This window comes from Pollachius pollachius (assembly GCF_949987615.1).
Source record: "Pollachius pollachius genome assembly, chromosome: 4".
Taxonomy (NCBI): Eukaryota; Metazoa; Chordata; class Actinopteri; order Gadiformes; family Gadidae; genus Pollachius; species Pollachius pollachius.
The window spans coordinates 9,762,149-9,780,595 of NC_136937.1; the positions used below are offsets into that span (position 1 = coordinate 9,762,149).

Below are 18,447 nucleotides of genomic sequence, written 5' to 3' on the forward strand. Positions count from 1 at the left end.
TGGACAGATCTCTAAAACGGCTTGTAATAGCTAATCACACCACACCTGTAAATTAGGAAAAGTTATGAATATGTGAAAAAAGTGAGTTCCACACTAATCCCAACAACACCATGCCATAGGTTGTTCCATTACATTATAGCATATGAACTACAGACTGTTACAGGTTGTTAGTACATCCATTCAGTAATTAAGGGGAGTCATTACCAAGGTCAGTATAGGGGGGACACATTTCCTTCATCCTATAGTAATGAGCAGCATAATTTTTACCAGTTGTATATATACACATAATTATAAATACTATATATAGTACTATAATATACTATACTAATACTAAGTACTATACATAATTTTGGTCAACTTAAAGATGAGGAAATAGAACTATAGGCTAGTTGAAAATTGGCAAATATAGGCCCACATCGTCTTGTAGTTTATTTCTGGGGGCGCTGGAGTATGTTAGTAAATTTCCCTTTTTTGGTTTGAGTCCTAATTAATTAAATTAGTTAGGACTAATTAAGTCCTAACTAATTTAGTATAACTACTACATATAAATGAAAAATACACCCCAGAAAAAGCCCCTAAAATTTAAGCTTTATGTCATAACAAACTTGGATGTGAAATGTCATGCATGTATCTACCAAACTAGGCTACAGAAATTGTAAAAATGAAACGGTATAAAGGGTTTATGCTGTTTTGTATTGATAAGCAGAGGTGTTAAAGCCTATAATCGTCAAAAATAATATGATAATTCACCCTTTTTTTGTAGTTTCGATGTACAAATCAGCATAGCCTATGTCATGAAAATCTCGCTTTTCTGGCAAGCATGCGAATAATGCATATAATTAATGAATGTACTAACACTAGTGGACACCAAACAGCTTCAATTACAGCTTCATTTGAAATATACAACTATACGTGTCTCTGGCAGTTTAATTATTATTTTTTTGTCTATTTTTGTATTGATAATAACATATAAAGAAACGTTGCCCAGTGTTACGTGCTCTCAAGAAAAAACGTGTTTAGGAAATTCCGAAGGTATGGATTTGGCATGGAGCCAACCGTCCATCCTCCCGTCACGATTATCAATGGCTCGAACCTGGCTTGCGTAAAACGACTCAACCCGGAAGCAGTTGGGCAGTTTGCGTGGAGTCTAGTGGAGAGCCGAGCTGTCTACGGTGGAGACTGGAGACCACCTCACAGTCGTTCAGCGGCAGCGGTCTCGGCTTTGACATTATCAGAGGACAATAATTGGATAAGGCAAAAATCATATGCATTTATCGGATTACGACAATTCGTTATGCACCAAGGTTAACTGTTTAGCCATAGGGTGGATTCCAAGAATGTTACACACCATCGGTAAAGCTCGGCGCAGCTTTTGTACAATTTTCTGAGAAGGATTTGTTTCGGTTCGTTAACGTTAGCAGGCTAGCGAGGTAAGGATTTCAAAAGCAGACCTGGTTAATATTGCAGATCCATTAGTAACTAAATGAAAAATAACCATTAGCTGTGTACGGTCAATGATGTATGACCAGCGTTTTATTCTCTTTGCTGCAGGTTGATTTCTGTGTTTCAGATGTATGTGCTTTTGATGCGGTCGAAGCTCAGTTACTGAGACAAAAAGAAAGTGGGATGCCAGTACTGTCTCCAATTAATATTTCCATCCTGTGTGTATTGCTTAATTGGCGAACACTGCAGTACAAATGTAACGTTACCGCGAAAAAGGCAAGGCTGCTGGTGGAGACACGGGCAAACGATCCCATTCATTGTCATGCAATGAAGCCACTGGCAAAATCCATTGTTATTCAAATCAAAACGAAATATTATGTATAAATATATTAATATATAGAGATATTGTTGTATTACTCTTTGTATAATAAGTCGGAAAATATTTAGCTATTTGGAAAAACGCTTTTTGCACAAAGTGTGTAAAAATCGGCTCAGCATTCACATAGACCGAAAAGATGAATGAATAATGAAAGAACGTAGCCCACAACTATACTGGACAACGTCCCTTATTGGTAATATTAGTCACTACTAATGTAAACCATCGTTACTATAACTATGGTATCAGAGACCTGTTCTCAGAAATATATGCTAATTATTTTAATTTTTTGAGCATCATTGGGGCTAATGTGATGTGTAGCATGTCCTTTGCAATGATATTTGATGACGTGATTCAGTCAGTCATTAAGAAACAAAACAAGATTTATTTAAAATCTGAACGTGATTGTCTATGTAATTGTACAACAAAACCTCTTTATTCTGGTAAAACCTGTTGGCCTTCTGGTATATTTCTAAGGAGCCCTAAACTGATAAAACATCTACAGTAAATGAGAAGCTGTAGCATTCACAATTAATACGATGATGTGTGTGAGGGTGCGTGTTTGATACCCGCATATCTTTTTTTATATATTCTGTGACTCATTGCTCTAAGCTCAGGGATGTAGTCATTCAACATCGGTACTGGACGTAGGACTTAATATCCTTCATTTGAGACTTTGAGAATAATTTATTATGAACTTAAATTTTTTCCTAACCAGTTCACAATGCTATATTGGAGAAAAAATGAACTAAAGTGAAATTCTCCACTTTCATCATAACGGTCTCACCAATATAGCATCTCTCCAATAGTCCTATTATGTAATACCATCCAAATCTATTGAAGTTCCCAGTGCCTAGGTATTTAAGATGAAACGATGGGGTTTCTTGACCTGATTGCATATCCATTCGAGCGGACGGCAAGTTAGAGCTACAGTGAATTTTGTAATCTAGGGCATCTGAGGTCAACCTAAAAGAGGTGACAATGTGACGCAGGTTTCTTCACACTGTCTTCTTTTCTGTACTTTCTAGGCCTAATTAGGGCACCAACAATTTAGCATCCTGCCCTGCCTATATTGGGTTGATGAATAAATGCATTAATCCACTGTGCCTTCTGTATGAGACACTTTTTGTCGCACTCAAGTCGTTTTGACTTCACAGCTACCGCATATGCATTTGTTCATACAAATATGGTTAACACTTTACATTAAGGGAATAATAATTAACATTAGCTATGTCGGTAATAAGTATAAACGAACAGTTAATTAACAGTTAACTTATGTGTCAAGTTATCATTTACTTATGGTGTTCATGTTTACTAAGGAAGTTCATGTTAACAGATAAATGTATACATTTCAATATTCAATAGGGTGAACCCAAACCTCCATGCTAATGCTGGATAGATAAGATGCTGAAGATAATGTTAATTAACTTACCCTTATTGTAAAGTGTTAACATAACATTTAAAATATGTGATAAGAGTACAATTGTTATTATGTGAAGTTGCTATAAGACTATTAGGTTGATGTTGCGTACATGTAGGCCTATGCCTACATGTTAAGCCTTGCTAAGCCTCTGTTTTATTGCAATCATGGCAATGGGGATAGGCAATGTCTTTCATGTTTCCTATGTTTCATTTTTGTCAGGTGTGATAATTGACTGTCATGACTGGAGCTGAGGTTGAGGATGATATCCCGTTAGGTGAAAGGAAGACGGTCACAGATTTCTGCTATCTTTTGGACAAGTCCAAACAGCTCTTCAATGGACTTAGGTAGGTGTTTCTTCCATCATCCTCATCTGCCATGCAAAAACGCCACCTCATTAAAAAACAATGGAAACAAACATTGAAAGTCTTGAATATGTTACTCTGATATCAAGTGAGATTCAAAAATGATGGGAACCCCCCCCCCCCCCCTCCTTCTGGGGGGTCCCCAGAAGGAAGCAAACCCCTGACCCTGGCATCTGGTACCAGTTGCATGCGCTAACAGTTGCGTGTGCTACCAGTTAAGCTATTGGACTGCAAGATAATTTAATGACAATGCAGATAATGACCATCAACATTTATTTTTGAATTCGAGTTAAGCGAAAAAGACCAGGTTCAACGCTTTTATTTGTTTGAACCGTCTGATTGTTTGAATTAGGTTTCATGATAGTGTTTTTACCTAAGAGTTGTTGACCTTACTTTGTAGAGATTTTTGTATACAAGGTCACACAGAGGGAATATAAGTCAGAGCTTTGAATATGTCTGGGTGACTTCAATAGGTTACTGTCTATTCTATATTCAATGGTATTGTATTTGCAGTATTCTGAATAGCACAATGAATTGCGGCATTCTGTCATTTGTTTCGACATGTGTTCCTATCCTGTTTGTTTTGTTACAGGGATCTTCCGCAATACGGCCACAAACAATGGCAGTCCTACTTCGGACGAACCTTTGACGTGTATACAAAGTTGTGGAAATTTCAACAGCAACACAGGTCACTTTTAACTCATCATTTTTTGTTCTGTACTGTAGTCCTTTCCAAGTGGGATTGTATGCCGGAAGTCATGCTCAGGGGGTCTGGTTTAAGCCGAATACACAGTTAAACTCCACCCCAGTGCCCACCCATCAGAATGAGCACACTGCTTATAATAGACAGTTTTCCATGGAGTGGTTTCAGAGATTTGACTTAGTTTATGCACTCACTGTACCACTCTACTTCTATTCTATGTATGTCACACTGATCCAAATTCTGGACCGGATTACAATTCTGAAGGAGTAAGTAAAGCCAACTAAGTCAAAAGATTGAGAAGATGTATCCAGATAACAATGCATACCTAAAACATCACATTTAATCTACAATGAAAATAAACAGAATAGAAAGTATACCTACTCGGATCATTAAAGACACTCAAGTGATCCAGTAGATAAAGATAGATTGCATTCTCCAGAAGTCATATAACTATATGACAAACATAAAAACAATCTCCAGTAACGATGGTTCTGGGGAGCTCAGCCTTTCTGTACCTTGCGAGCATTTCGGTGACTTGAATGTCCTCATTCTCATTATTTTGTCCTTGCTGTTGGTCTCTGGACAGGCAGGTCCTGGACAGTCGGTATGGCTTGAAGAGATGGCAGATTGGGGAGGTGGCATCCAAAATCGGCCAGCTGTACTACCACTACTAGTAAGGAAGCTGATATGTTGAATTATTTATTACCCTGTGTTGACTGTCTTAAAACAGTGTGATTTTCACAAAGCAGCAAAGAAGGTGTACATCTCTAAAGACAAATGCAAATATTTATTACTACTAGTATTGATTCACGGCACTTGCTGCGCGTCACACAAAATGCTGCGGGTCTCTACACCAGTGCATGCATTTTCAGTGATTTTGAGCCCACTCCACCAAAAGTCCCTAATCCAGTGACATCTGGTGCTCTTTATAATGTGAAGATGAAGTGCTGTACAAGGGAACAGACATGCCAGCATCCTGAGCTATCAAGAGTAAGCATGGCAGTAAACACCAAGTTGGTCGTATACAATTTGCATGCAATTGCAGCCTTAAAAAGCAAGGTCGTTTTTTCTTTGCTTGAACTAACTAATTTGGTAATCTCATTCTTCCCTTTCTTCATGTTCCTTCACTAATCCACTCATTTAGTACCTTTTTAGATTGAACCATTTACCAAATAGAAATTGTAGGTGTAGAGAAACTCTTAAATCTAAAAAAGGTCCTTTGCAATAGAAAACTATAGGGGAATAAAGTGAGTCACTGTTTTTTTTTGGTTTATTACATATTTTCATACACTTTGAAAATATGTAATGTACCAAAAAATCTTTTTGTGTTTTTCTCGGTATTTCTTACAAAATCAGACTTATTTGGGATGACATAATAAGACTAATATCAGTCCAGATGGGTTTGCTGTCAGTTCTTTTTGATGCACTTGTGAATTCAAAACCAACCATTCCACAAATCAAAGCAAGCATTTCTCTCTCCAATCTTGCTTGGCAGCCTTCGTACCTCAGAAACCAGTTACCTGAATGAGGCGTTCTCCTTCTACTCCGCCATCCGCCAGCGCTCCTATTACTTTCAGGTCAACAAGGAAGACCGGTAAGTTCAACACGTGTACACAAATTACAAACCAAAATTCACTGGGATTTATTTATTTTAGCAATTGAAACATATGCATGAATAAAATTAATTCCAATATGTATGTTGTTCTTTCCACATACCAACACTATGATGGCCCTGAGAGCTCAACACACTGCAACTTAAGAATACACAAAACACTAGCAAATTAAGAAAGCATCTTCTTCAATTTGACCCCACGCGCAGCATTTATTAGATTTACGCAAATTCAATGCAACACTTGGTACCACTTCTGTTGTTGTTGGATGTATTTGGCGTGTTTCTGTAATGTCCTCTGCGGTCCCAATTCCTTGTGTTTTATCTATTTTCTAGTGCTTTATTAAGTTGCTGTGCGTTGAGCTCTCAGGGCTACTGTACACCAACAACCAAGTATTCTTGCATGCACAGCCACAGTCAAAGTACTGTGTTGAAGTGAGACTGCACCAGCAGTCTGTCTGATTCAAATGGCATCTGCTTCCACTGGCGTTACTCACAGGCTGCCTAATGACTTGAGTTGTCATCACAGTTGTCACTAATGACTTGAGGTGTCACTGACCACATTGAGATCACAGGATTCTCCATGAACATGTTTGGGCCCATCATTATAGAATTGAGAAGTATGAATCTGTGATCAGTTTGTTCCAAGTAAGAATTCCAAAGCAGATTTTAAATGTACTTGTGCAGTAAACACATTGCATTACTTAAGCAATAAGCCACAAGAAGACAGATACTGCATTTTTCTGTTAGGCACTCCACCGGCCTCAAGTGTCCTAATGCTTTTATAGAATGGTTGCTAAAACTATAGACTACCTAGTAAGTTTAAAAAATATAAACACTCAGCAACATTATATGCAATAATCTATTGAATACAAAACATCCTTCTTCCGCCAAGCAATATAGTTCTTCAAGACGGAAAAATGGTTGCCAAGCAACACAGGCTAGCATACTTTGATTGGCGGTGCATTAATAATTAAAATTAGTTGTTATATGATCACAGGTGTGTGTTTGATGGAACATTTGGCAAACTGTGAATAGATATTATTAGACACTTTCATCTCTAATACTGTCAGGTTTTGATCGTTTAATATTATTGAGCATTTTATTTAGCTGTCCAGATCAATACCTGGGCTATAGTTATATTTGACCATTGTAGCTAATGTTGGATTACTAGAACATTTATTGAACATTGAACATTTACATTGAACTGTTAAAAGACAAAAGTGTCCTGTTATTGTAAAATAATGCACATCCATGTAACACAATGAACCAATCAGGATCAAATATCAACAATGCTTGTATAAACACGAAAAGCAGAGCTGTCAATGGCATCCTTTCTTATATCAAGCCCTGGTTGGGTTCACTCTATTCATTATTAGATTATTCATAACGTCAGCAGGAGACTGTTCTGGACTACTATAAAGTAGACAATACACTGCTGGGAGGGAGGGAACCATAGTTCTGCCAGCCAACCTGAGGCCACACTTGTGTGTGTCATCGCCTTCAAGTAGCAGGTAGAAGGTCTTGAATAGTCAAACTGTGTGTGACACATTCGCATGCAGGTGGGAGACCACTTGTTGCAAGAGAATACCCAAATTATTAGGACACTTTTGGGACTCGGTTAACATCTCAGTAAAAGATGCAAGCCAATAAAATGAACATGTATTGATAATAGTATTGGGTAAAAGTAGAGTTTATGTCATGCATGATTATGTATGAATTTGCATGATTGTTCAAGTTAAATTTTTCTTCCTCATTTGTTAGGCCAGAATTGGTTGTGAAGAAGCTCCGGTATTATGCCCGATACATCGTCGTGTGTTTGCTGCTGAACAAGATGGACCTGGTTAAAGTGTTGGTCAAGGTACGAAGGAAATGTCTTCATTCTACAGCATGGTGTGACGTTGAACCCAGCTCTTACTATGACAACCCACTCCACTTAACTTATGTGACCTGTTGATCTATCGTTCTACAAACAATGGTAAATGGACTGCATGTGTACAGCGCTTTTCTATCCAGTGGATACTCAACATTCACCAATTCATGCACAATTACACAACGACTGCAGTGTCAGCCATGCAAGGCGACAGCCATCTCGTCAGGAGCAGTTAGGGTGAGGTGTCTTGCTCAGTGACACCTCGACACTGGCAACCTTCCGGTGACCAGCCAATCCGCTCTACCTCCTGAGCCACATGCCACAATGACCTTTGATGTACACCTAGATGTATTGACAACCACCAGTCTATCTGTAATTCTAGCTGTAACCGAAGACTTATGGTTCTTGGACGATATTTAAACGTTTAAAACCCACACCAATGTGTGGTACTGTGTGTACTGTTCCGTTGACGTGCGTGCATCGGACCTGCCCTTTGCCCCTTTCTCTGTCGCCTGCAGGAGCTGTCTGAGGAGATTGAGGATTACACGCAGAGGTTCAACACGGAGGACCAGTTGGAATGGAACTTGGTTTTACAAGAGGTGGCAGCTTTTGTGGAGGTACGTCCGTCGTTAAGGCCAACACTCATGTAGCTACAGCTGGTCATCTGGCATGAGGAAATGAGAAACTGTCATATAACCAACCCGCTTCAAAGACACGAAAAGAAGAAGAATCTGGCATGTCTCCGATTTAATCAAGATGGATATGTCCAGATATTACTTGGCAGAGATTTAGCTGGTTGAGATATGCGTTTGGGGTTCTGGTTCTGGTCAACATAACGACAACAATTGCATTGCTAAAAGAGGTCATGTGCTAAACAAAAAGTCAAACTCTCCCTCAAACATTTATGTGTGATGTGTGTGGCCCAAACTATACCACTGTAGATGTTCCATCCTGACACTAAAAGCTGGTGTTATGAGCTGCGGGTTTCATGAAGTCCCATAAAAGTTCAAGCATTGCAGTTCTAGAAGTTCTTTCAATAGTTCTAGAACAAGCAGACTATATATTTGAAAAATAACCAAGATAATGTGCAGGGACACGATCTGACCTCTAGTCTAGAGGTCTTCAACATTATTCATCCCGTGAGGGATATCCGGGTCTTACAGCAGCAAATGATAGAAATAGAAGAGATGTATGGCTGGCTATTGGGTTGAAGAGAGTAATAGAACTAGGAATGAAAGAAACAATATATCTAATAGTTGAAATGTTGGCTTCCGTGATCCACGAGGTGTGTTTTGGTTTTGAAACCGGCCACTTTCACGCAACTCACATAAATGTAAACATTAGCAACAGTGGCAAGATATGTAAGGTCAGGATAGGAGTGAGTAAGTCCAACTGTTTCCTGGAACTGGGCCATAACATGACAGACTTGGAATAGTCTTTACCCATCTCCATAGTCATTATTCTAACTACCAGTACATTAATACAACCAAACCATCATAGACATCAAAGTGTCCAAGTGACTTCAGTGTTCAGCCTGTACTACCTTATTGAAAGGATACATCTTCATCCATTGATGCAACATTGCTATACCTTTGTCTCTTCCTTGTGTGCGGTTGCCAGGCGGATCCCGTGATGGTCGTCAATGACAACAACGTGGTGGTGGTCCACAGCAACCGGCTCCAGGAGGGGTGCGTGCCCCCGCTGGAACAAGGCATGGTGGTGGGGCAGCTGACCCTGGCAGACGCTCTGATCATCGGCAACAGTAACAACCAGGTTTTGATGCACTCACTTTGAATGGACATTTCCATCACACACACACACACACACACACACACGGGCACAGGGAGAGTGCTAGGCTTAGCATGAGCTATCGAGATGTTCCCCCAACCACAAGGTGTCTTCCTGTTTGCACCACTCCAGCCATTGGTTGAGCTGACACTGGTGACTTGCTTCCCCTGTACTGCTCTGCTAAATGAGTTGGTATTCTCCTGTTATGTTTGTGGATATCGCTTGGGTGAAGATATTTGTTTGGATAGATCGAATCGAGGCAATCACTGTTAAATCATATACCTATATGTTTAATATTTGTATTTTTAAAGTTAACGCTGCAAACGATTTTAATGTTACATTAGGATGAACTGATTACGAGTTGTTATTTTTAGTTTGCGCAGCAACTTTAAATCCGATATTCATTCCGCCAATAATCATTGCCGGACCATGTCAGTTAAACTTCTGTCTTCCGTTTTGTGGTGTGTGTGTGTGTGTGTGTGTGTGTGTAGGTGAAGTTCAGTGAGTTGACCATCGACATGTTCCGCATGCTCCAAGCTCTGGAGCGGGAGCCAGTGAACCTGGCCACGCAGACTTCTAAAGCCGGGCCTCTGGTGAGGGGAATGTCTCTGTGGCATTAGTATACAACCATGTGAAACTGGTCAATTTCAGCCAATGTTTGGATCCGGAATTCTCCACATTGGGAAAGGATTCGAGCACTCTTTGACAATGTTATCGTTTACTTGTAGCTATAATTCACAGCAGGAAAGAAAAACTTTACCCCACTTCATTAACAATAACATCCGTGGCATGTTTTGATTTTAGGAGCCAAATGAGAAGCCAGCGAAACGAGAGAACCCTCACAAGTATCTTCTATACAAGCCAACCTTCAGCCAGCTTTTTACCTTCTTGTCTGCCTCTTTTAAGGTCAGTACCCTTTTTATGTCATGCATAAATAAAAGGGACCTCAAACCCTTATTTTATTTATAGAGGACTTCATCTGAAGACAGGACAGGAATGTTGTCTACAGAGCCCATTTCTACATTCATATTCCTTCTCTACATTACATATTACCAATATAAAGGATTATTTTGTGCTGAAACAGAATCATATATTAACGGCAGATGCCTAAATTATATGACGTTGTTTGCTTTTAACAATATATTATTATTCAAAATCATTCAAAATATGTTCTGGCCAAGTGTTTTAATGAAGGGATGTGATTTGGTGATTTGGTTTTCACCAGCATTGCAACTCATACAGCCACCCTTTAAGCGCTTTGGATGTTAATAATCTGCCAAACGACTCAATAAATAATAGTAAATGTCTTCTAGGAACTGCCTGCAAACAGCGTTCTGCTGGTGTACCTGTCTGCTACTGGAGTCTTCCCTGCTGGCCGGTCAGATTATGAAGGTCAATTCACTTTCATTTTCTTCGTTGTTATTGATTCCTTACATTAGATCTAAAATGACATTTAAAACATTATTGATAGTTTGCTCCTTTTTCCCCAATAACATTCAGTAGCCAAATAATGCTTCCATAAATACTACATAAAAGTTGATCATATTTAAGAACAGTAATTTCACTTATTTGACTATTCTAATCGAAACACAGATACATAATGTTGAACCTGTTTAGTTTGTTGTTGTTTCATGTGATTGATGTGGCGAGTTCATCTTCTGAACCTTTGTATAGGTCCGTATGATTTCGGAGGAGTTCTGACCAATACGAACCGAGACGTTGTGAACGGGGAGACGGCGCAGAAGAAAAGTCAGGCCCAGAAAGAAATGCACTGGTAAGTGAGTCACGCTAGAGAGAGCCTAGGAGCAGTCATTATGGGCTGAACTGGCACTGACCTACCACGCTGTTCTTTGGTACAATGCGTCAAACAGATTGCATGTGCGAACAACAATTTTGTGAGTGTTTGTGTGTGAGACCATCACTGGACAACAATGCCTCATGTTAGACCTCAAACAGGAATGGGCTTGTTTAGCAAAAGCAGTGGGCTTCCGTGCCATCTTAGAACTTTAATACTCCGGCTAGTGTGGTCGATTGGATCGCTTCAGCACATCACCACGCCCACCATCTGCTGCCACTTGCACACGGAGGAGGAGGCCGTCTATTTATCATCACCAGTCCATCAAACCTGCACAGTGGAGAGACAGTTAATGAAGAGTTATGGTTCCACGTTGACGCAACGCAATGACCACGCAGTCGCTTCGATGCATTCGTAAACCTGTTATGGTTCTGCGCCAGGTTTAGGTTAGCGGACCAATCAAGGCTAAACGGTTACAATTTTTGGGAGGCACACGTCAGGACCCTCTATGCGGTGGACGCATAGAGGGTCCGCAAGGACGTAATGGCTCCGTAAACCCCCTTGCGTTGCGTCGACGTACAACCATAACTAAGCCTTTAGTCAAAGCTGTGTCCCAGACTTTCCGTGTGGGAAGGCTGGCTCTGCGACACTGCCTCCAGCTGTCATCTCCCGACGTCGTCCGTGTGTGTCCATGAACGTCAATGTATTTGGATGTACGTCAGTGTATGTCAATGATTTTCAATTGACGTCAAATGCATGTCAGTGTACGTCATTGTACTCATCCAATGGCCTCGACAGTCTCCGATGACTCCTCTGTGCTTGGGTCTATGAAGCAGTGGTTCCCAACCATTGTGGCATGGCCCTAGTGTAATCTGAGTGTTCTAAGTATGCCATTGAACCTCTTGGGATCAATGCATAATCCTGACTTAGGTCTCAGTGACACGATTGGAAAATATACAAATGTGATATAAATAAAGTAGTTCCTATGTATTGATAATTGGCTTCATTATTTATTTGTTGATTCGATGACACATAATGCAATTGGATTTGGATCTGATTTGATGTGTTGATGTTTTTTAAAAGTCGGCTGTATTGCGAAGATTGTCACTTAAATTTGTTTGTGACAAACAGGCGAGGTGTACCTGGAAATGAAGTGTCACAGAGTACTTTATTGAAATCAAAAGTACCACCGAGTTTTCAGCTTTTATTCAGCTTTATTGACAATGCAGAACGGTCACTGTGTTCTAGTATCATTGACTTTACACCTGGATGTACTGTGGGTATGAGTGTATGATACTGAAGTGTCTTTTCTCTGCTTCTCTTCATCAGCCTTCATCCTGGAGACCTGTTCCCTTTCACGCGGAAGCCTCTTTTTGTCATTGTGGATTCCACCAACAGTACAGCATTTAAGGTGAGTCGTTTTTTGAAAGTAATATACACAAGAAAATAGTGAAAGGGTAAAGGCTAAACAATGTTGTGTGTTTATTGTTATAAAAAATTACATGAAATCTTTCTACCAGAACTTCAACAACCTCTTTGGCCAGCCTCTGGTGTGTCTAATGTCTCCAACATCGTACCCTAAGAGTGTACAAGGTGAAACACTAAGATTATTCTGTTGTTTTCCTTTCCTAGATCAGAGCTTGACCTGTCAGAAATCTTTTGTAGAAAAAAAAAGTAATCCTCATTGTTCCAAATTGAATTGGTGGTTCCTGATTGTTTCTGGTTTTGATTGTATGTTGCTATGGCACTGTTCTGTTTCAGATCAGACCCAAAGAGGCAGTCTCTTCACGCTGTTCCTCTACTGCCCCCTGTTGGCGTTCTTCTCCGTGTGTGGCTTGAGCAGCGTGCGGCGTGGCCTATGGGAGCGGGCTCAGGAGTTCCTCCGGAAGGTCTACCGTGACATCGGTCAGATGATAACGCGATCGAGGACAATGGGTATGTTTTATTGTTCTGCGTATTTCCCAAAATCATCACAACTAAATGTACTCTTGTAAGAGTCAGAAATTCCTTCTCATTACTGTCCCCGTTTGGCCGGTAAGTGAACTGCAGCCTGCTGGAGAATCGCACTGGAGTGCGAGCTTGTGGGTTGAGGCAAAAACAATCAGGAAAAAATGTATAATAATATATAACTGTATTTATAAACAGACAATGGGACTGGCATCAGTCGATATTGTGAAGATAAAATGGACAAATTGATGATATTGAAGATAATTTTTGCAATTATCTACGCACAGAGGTCACTTACTTCCTTTTTCCTTATAAAACCGTCCAGGTTCAAATATAATGGAAAAATATCTCTGCAACTGAGAGTCGGGGGAAGTTCAAATTTTTTACATTATATTCAAAACCTGTTCATATATTGGCAATTTATGCATGCAAAATAAGTATTGATATGCTTGTTTGGACTCGGATACAATGTAAAAAGTGAATCCTGAGAAGATCTAGCCTCCATTCTCAAGTGAAACACAGTAGTCTATAGCCTGTGTTGACGTCCATCTTTTGATTTCATGTCGTCCCTCTATTGGACCTCGGCAGACCAAGCCTTTCTACAGTTCTACGGAGATGAGTTCCTCCGACTGATCCTCATCCGCTTCGTGTTCTGCTCCGCCGCACTCAGGATGCACAAGCTCTTCAGAGTAAGTCTGCAGGCTGCCGCTACACTGTCTGAGAGACGTACTCTGTCAGACAAAAATGATCTTGGATAAGCTCAGGTAAACAGTTTGATTCAAATGCATAGAAGAAGAGAAATGGAACGTGCAGCCAAAAGGTTGTCCTCCTCTAAATTGACTATATACACTTTTGTTTGTCATTTGTAATTTCTTGACAATAAATTGAACTTTTTTTTAACTTGAATTAATTTTTTCTATTAAATATGTGTGTGTTACATATCCGGCACCTCGTCCAAAAGGCAGAATCATGCCCCTCACTGTACATTGATTCATTTGTGTTTTTCTTTGTTTTGAACAAACAAAAATCACTACAATAATGGATACATGCACAAGGTTATCTGCCCAATGGTCACTGACACTACCTCCATATTGTGTGTGTGTGTGTGTGTCTCTGTGTGTGTGTGTCTGTGACTGTCTGTGTGTGTGTGTGTGTCTGTCTGTGTCTGTATCTGTGTGTCTCTGTGTGTGTCTGTGACTGTGTCTTTCTGTGTGTGTGTGTCTGTCTGTGTGTGTGTGTGTGTGTGTGTCTGTCTGTCTGTGTCTCTGTGTGTCTGTGTGTGTGTCTGTCTGTGTGTGTGTGTGTGTGTGTGTGTGTGTGTGTGTGTGTGTCCTGCGCTGCTTGGTAGGAGACCCGGAGCTTCCCAGAGTCCTACCCGGAGCTCCCCAAGCAGGACACGGTGGAGAGCAGTGTCCTGCAGAAGCACGTCCTGGAGCTGGCCGCCATGCTGGACGTGCAGAACTTGTTCTGGGATGACTCACTAGAGGGCTACTAGACTCAGATCTAGGGCAGATTGACACAAGTATAACCCCCCCCCCCCTCACCACCACCACCACCACCATTTTCTTTACATCAAACCGATCGGCCAATCACAGCTTTACGTTGGGCATCCGTTTGTTTTGAAGCCGTCACCACGTCTAAGTGAAACTAGATCTGATGGTGTTAAAAATAGTGTGTTAACACTGAGCTTTGATGGTCTTAAACCCCTTAAGTATGTGAATACTGTAAGATGTTAACTATAAAGTGGCCCCCCGGTTATAGCAGATACTTAGTTCAAACTATAATTTTCTTTTTCTTTTTATTAGGTTCTGCTGTGTTGTATGGCAATATTCTCAACATAAGCTAGAACAACCCAGATGTCTTGTTTCAAACTATATCTTGTCCTCTAGCTCCAGTTTTTGTTCAACGACCTTCTGGAAGATTGGTCCCATTATGAACGACAAATGGACTAGGCGGGGGGGGGGGGAAGAATAAGTCCCATTTTGTAACTACATTTTTCATCAGTGCATGTGTATGTATATACCTCCTATTTGTCACGGTTGCATCAGACTGTGACAGGAAGGTCGCAGCTCCAGTACTCTGTAGGGAAACAAACGGTGCTTTTCGTACTCATCTATCACTAACGCGCCTTCCGAGCAGGTTAGCAACGAGCTAAGTGTGGGTCGATCAATACTAGGTTGAGCTCCGAGTCGTCATTGTACAGACTTGCCGTTTGGAGCGTCAACTGAGGAGATGGATCACTGAAATGGTGGTGACACATAATGTTTACAAGTTTAGAGTAACCTTAACTATTGCTTGCGGTTTTCTGGTGAATATAAGTTAGGGTTACGCGAGTAGCAGAATTTTGTCAATGTTTTGATCTCCATGCAGTGTAGCATATTGACTTTTAGTTTGAAGAGATATCAATTGCGTTCTCCCTCCCGGGCTAAGGGTCCTGCCGACCAAAGCCCCCTGAATAGAACTGCCGTAGGCATTTCTCTGAATATTTATAGATTTATTTTGTGCGACATTCCTATTATTTATTCCCATTGATAAGCCTCTTCTTAAACAAAATAGTTACTGTGCCGTTGAAACAAACAAGAGTAGCATATGTCAATATAATATAAAGGATTTAGCAAATTCTTTCTGCTAGATTACCTGTGTTCGAATGTGTCAATTTATCTGAGCCATACTAAGTACAAAGTGATGGTTACGAATCAAGCAGAGAAGTTGCATTTCCCTCAACAAAATAACAAACTGAAACAATTGCGAAATAAGTAGCTTTGGAGTTAATTACAAATAATGTTTTTAAAGTAACATGTTTATTTGTTATTTCTGTTGTTTATTTCAGTTTAGTGTTTTGACAAAGTATTATTTATTGAATGTTACCCTATTTTGCACAGCTTCTGCAAAACCTTGTTTTGGCACGTATGTGTTTTGTTTATAATGTGAAGAGTCTGTAAGAAAAAAAAAGTGAAATCATATTTAATTGCCTTGTAGAAGTGGGCAATGCGATCATTGATGAGGGCCCAATGGTATTTTGCGATATACGGTGTATATATCTACTATTCATACATTCCAGCATTCCAAAATATATCGACCACCGTTTCCTCTATTCCAGAACTGATGAGGGAAAACTGGTCTTTAATGACCGACATATTATACTAGTTAAACGGTAAACATTGTAATATCGACTTCCACGTTTGTTTTTCCGTTTTTTTCTTTTCTCTGTGTTTACAAATGTTATTCTGATTATGATATCGTAGCCTCGCACTTTACTCTATGGAGTTATGGTCTTATTATTATTATTATTATTATTATTATTATTATTATTATTATTATTATTATTATTATTATTATTATTATTATTATTATTATTATTATTATTATTATTATTATTCTCTTTGTTGTACTGTCGGGGGGTTAACAAAGAGAAAATGGACCCTTGCTCTGGGCCTCCATGCCGACTCTCACACGAATGATCTTCTCGGCCCAAAGGGACGTGTGAGGTCATCGCGGGATTTCAAAGACTGTCTTGAATAAAATTTATTTTTGTTCCTCTCATCCGTATGTGAAATAAAAAAGTTTTTTGGTTACTTAAAAAAACGAACCAAGGAAGTGAGTGAGTGAAATTCAAGGGATATCTGCAAGCGATATCTTCTTGTGTCGGTTGTACGTCGTGCTCTTAAAGGTCCCATGACATTCAACCAGGTGTGAGTGTGATTAGCTGTTACAAGCTGTTTTGAAAATCTGGCTGGCATGTCATGGGACCTTTAAACAATGTTGGCAGGGGTGCTCAGGCTGTGAGGGGTTAACGATTTACCTGTATTTTCTTTTCAACTTGTTGACATGTCTAATGGAGATTAATTGTGTACCATTTTATTTTTTCACTCTGACCGTTGCCATGGCCTTGCGTTTTCTTTGCAGTCGCAGATATATGTAGGATGGAATCTAGAAGTGATTCATCTGGTGCTTTTCAAGCTTTGCTATTGTTTCTTTGTCTTTGTTTGTGGATCATGCACAATCTAATTGTAAGCCTTTTACTTTTTGCTCATAATGTATGATAGGATGGCTTTTACCCAAGGTTTAACAGTTAAAGATTGCATGAGCCATATCAATGTAAATTCTCTGTCTATTGCATTTTGTAAATGTTATCTGTTGGCCTGAAAAGGTAACCTTCTGCCCTTTTTGTTATGTTGTGCCAATCATGTGTTTGGGCATCTATGATGGTGACAGAAATCTTGCCATAAAAACGATGGCATTGATAAGCAGTTATAATTAGCATTTTAAGTAACGACAATGTAACCAACTGGTGACTGGTCAATCGAAGCGTCACTACTCACTGGTTGTTCATTTGTAACTAAACAGCGAGGTGAAAACCCCATGAGAAATAATGTTCTGTGTATATCGGTGTAAGCATGTGTAGTTTCACTTGGAAAAAAGGGTTGAGAGACTTTGTATAGAATTCCAAAAAAAAGTACATTCCCTTTAAAATATCTTAAATATGAATTGTATGAAAACAAATGGCAAATGCATTATAACTGAACTGTTATCTATCGAGGAAGATGCGAGGCTTTGCAACTCATTTAGTTTTAGGGATGGGATCACCGTTTGTGTATATGCCCACACGTTGTTTCCCTTCATGACTTGCACCACGGAACACATGATATAATGTGATTCTGTATAGACTCAAGCACAACATCCAATGCTTAAAGTAATGGACACACCTTGATTAAGAGCATGTCAACAAAGCCTATTTTAAATACATCAGACACAAATAAACGAAGAAAAAAAAAACTGCCAGCTGTTCAATCCTATTTTGTCTCTCAGACATTTGGGACCATTTTTACCTTTTTATACTTGTACAAATTATTTAAAAGATGGGTAATCCACCTTAAAGCAAATTGTTTGACCTGCTTGCTGGTGTGATTTTCATAGTCGGTGTCATACTGTCTATCGTGTTTTCAATATTTCAAACAAAAAAAGAGATATCCGTACAAAAAAGCATGTTTGTTTAGAATAGAAAGTGCCAAAGACTGGTGTATTCTCACTTTTCCATTCCAATAATTGATATCAATTATTGTAACTGATGTTTTATCTGCCATCCCAGATGAAGCTAATAAAAGCGGTTGTTTGGCATTTGAGTTTC

General features: G+C 39.6%; 1 protein-coding gene across 1 annotated transcript; it reads left to right on the forward strand.

Moving 5' to 3' along the window:
* The first annotated feature begins 1,216 nt into the window (after positions 1-1,216).
* On the forward strand, positions 1,217-18,402 carry scai (suppressor of cancer cell invasion). Its single transcript, XM_079735939.1, has 17 exons — positions 1,217-1,430; positions 3,462-3,586; positions 4,197-4,292; positions 4,894-4,980; positions 5,803-5,901; positions 7,681-7,777; positions 8,308-8,406; positions 9,410-9,562; positions 10,069-10,170; positions 10,382-10,483; positions 10,891-10,969; positions 11,252-11,351; positions 12,702-12,783; positions 12,893-12,965; positions 13,134-13,307; positions 13,908-14,008; positions 14,668-18,402. Exons 2-17 carry the CDS (start codon positions 3,480-3,482, stop codon positions 14,812-14,814), a joined length of 1,698 nt encoding a protein of 565 aa, XP_079592065.1. The 5' UTR covers positions 1,217-1,430; positions 3,462-3,479; the 3' UTR covers positions 14,815-18,402.
* The last annotated feature ends 45 nt before the right edge of the window (positions 18,403-18,447 follow it).

Excerpts from the sequence above, each read along its gene's own strand:
- scai (XM_079735939.1), top strand. The coding sequence starts at position 3,480 with ATGACTGGAGCTGAGGTTGAGGATGATATCCCGTTAGGTGAAAGGAAG. Across the intron at positions 4,981-5,802 it reads CAGCTGTACTACCACTACTA|CCTTCGTACCTCAGAAACCA; the intron begins GTAAGGAAGCTG and ends CTTGCTTGGCAG. Across the intron at positions 7,778-8,307 it reads TGGTTAAAGTGTTGGTCAAG|GAGCTGTCTGAGGAGATTGA; the intron begins GTACGAAGGAAA and ends TGTCGCCTGCAG.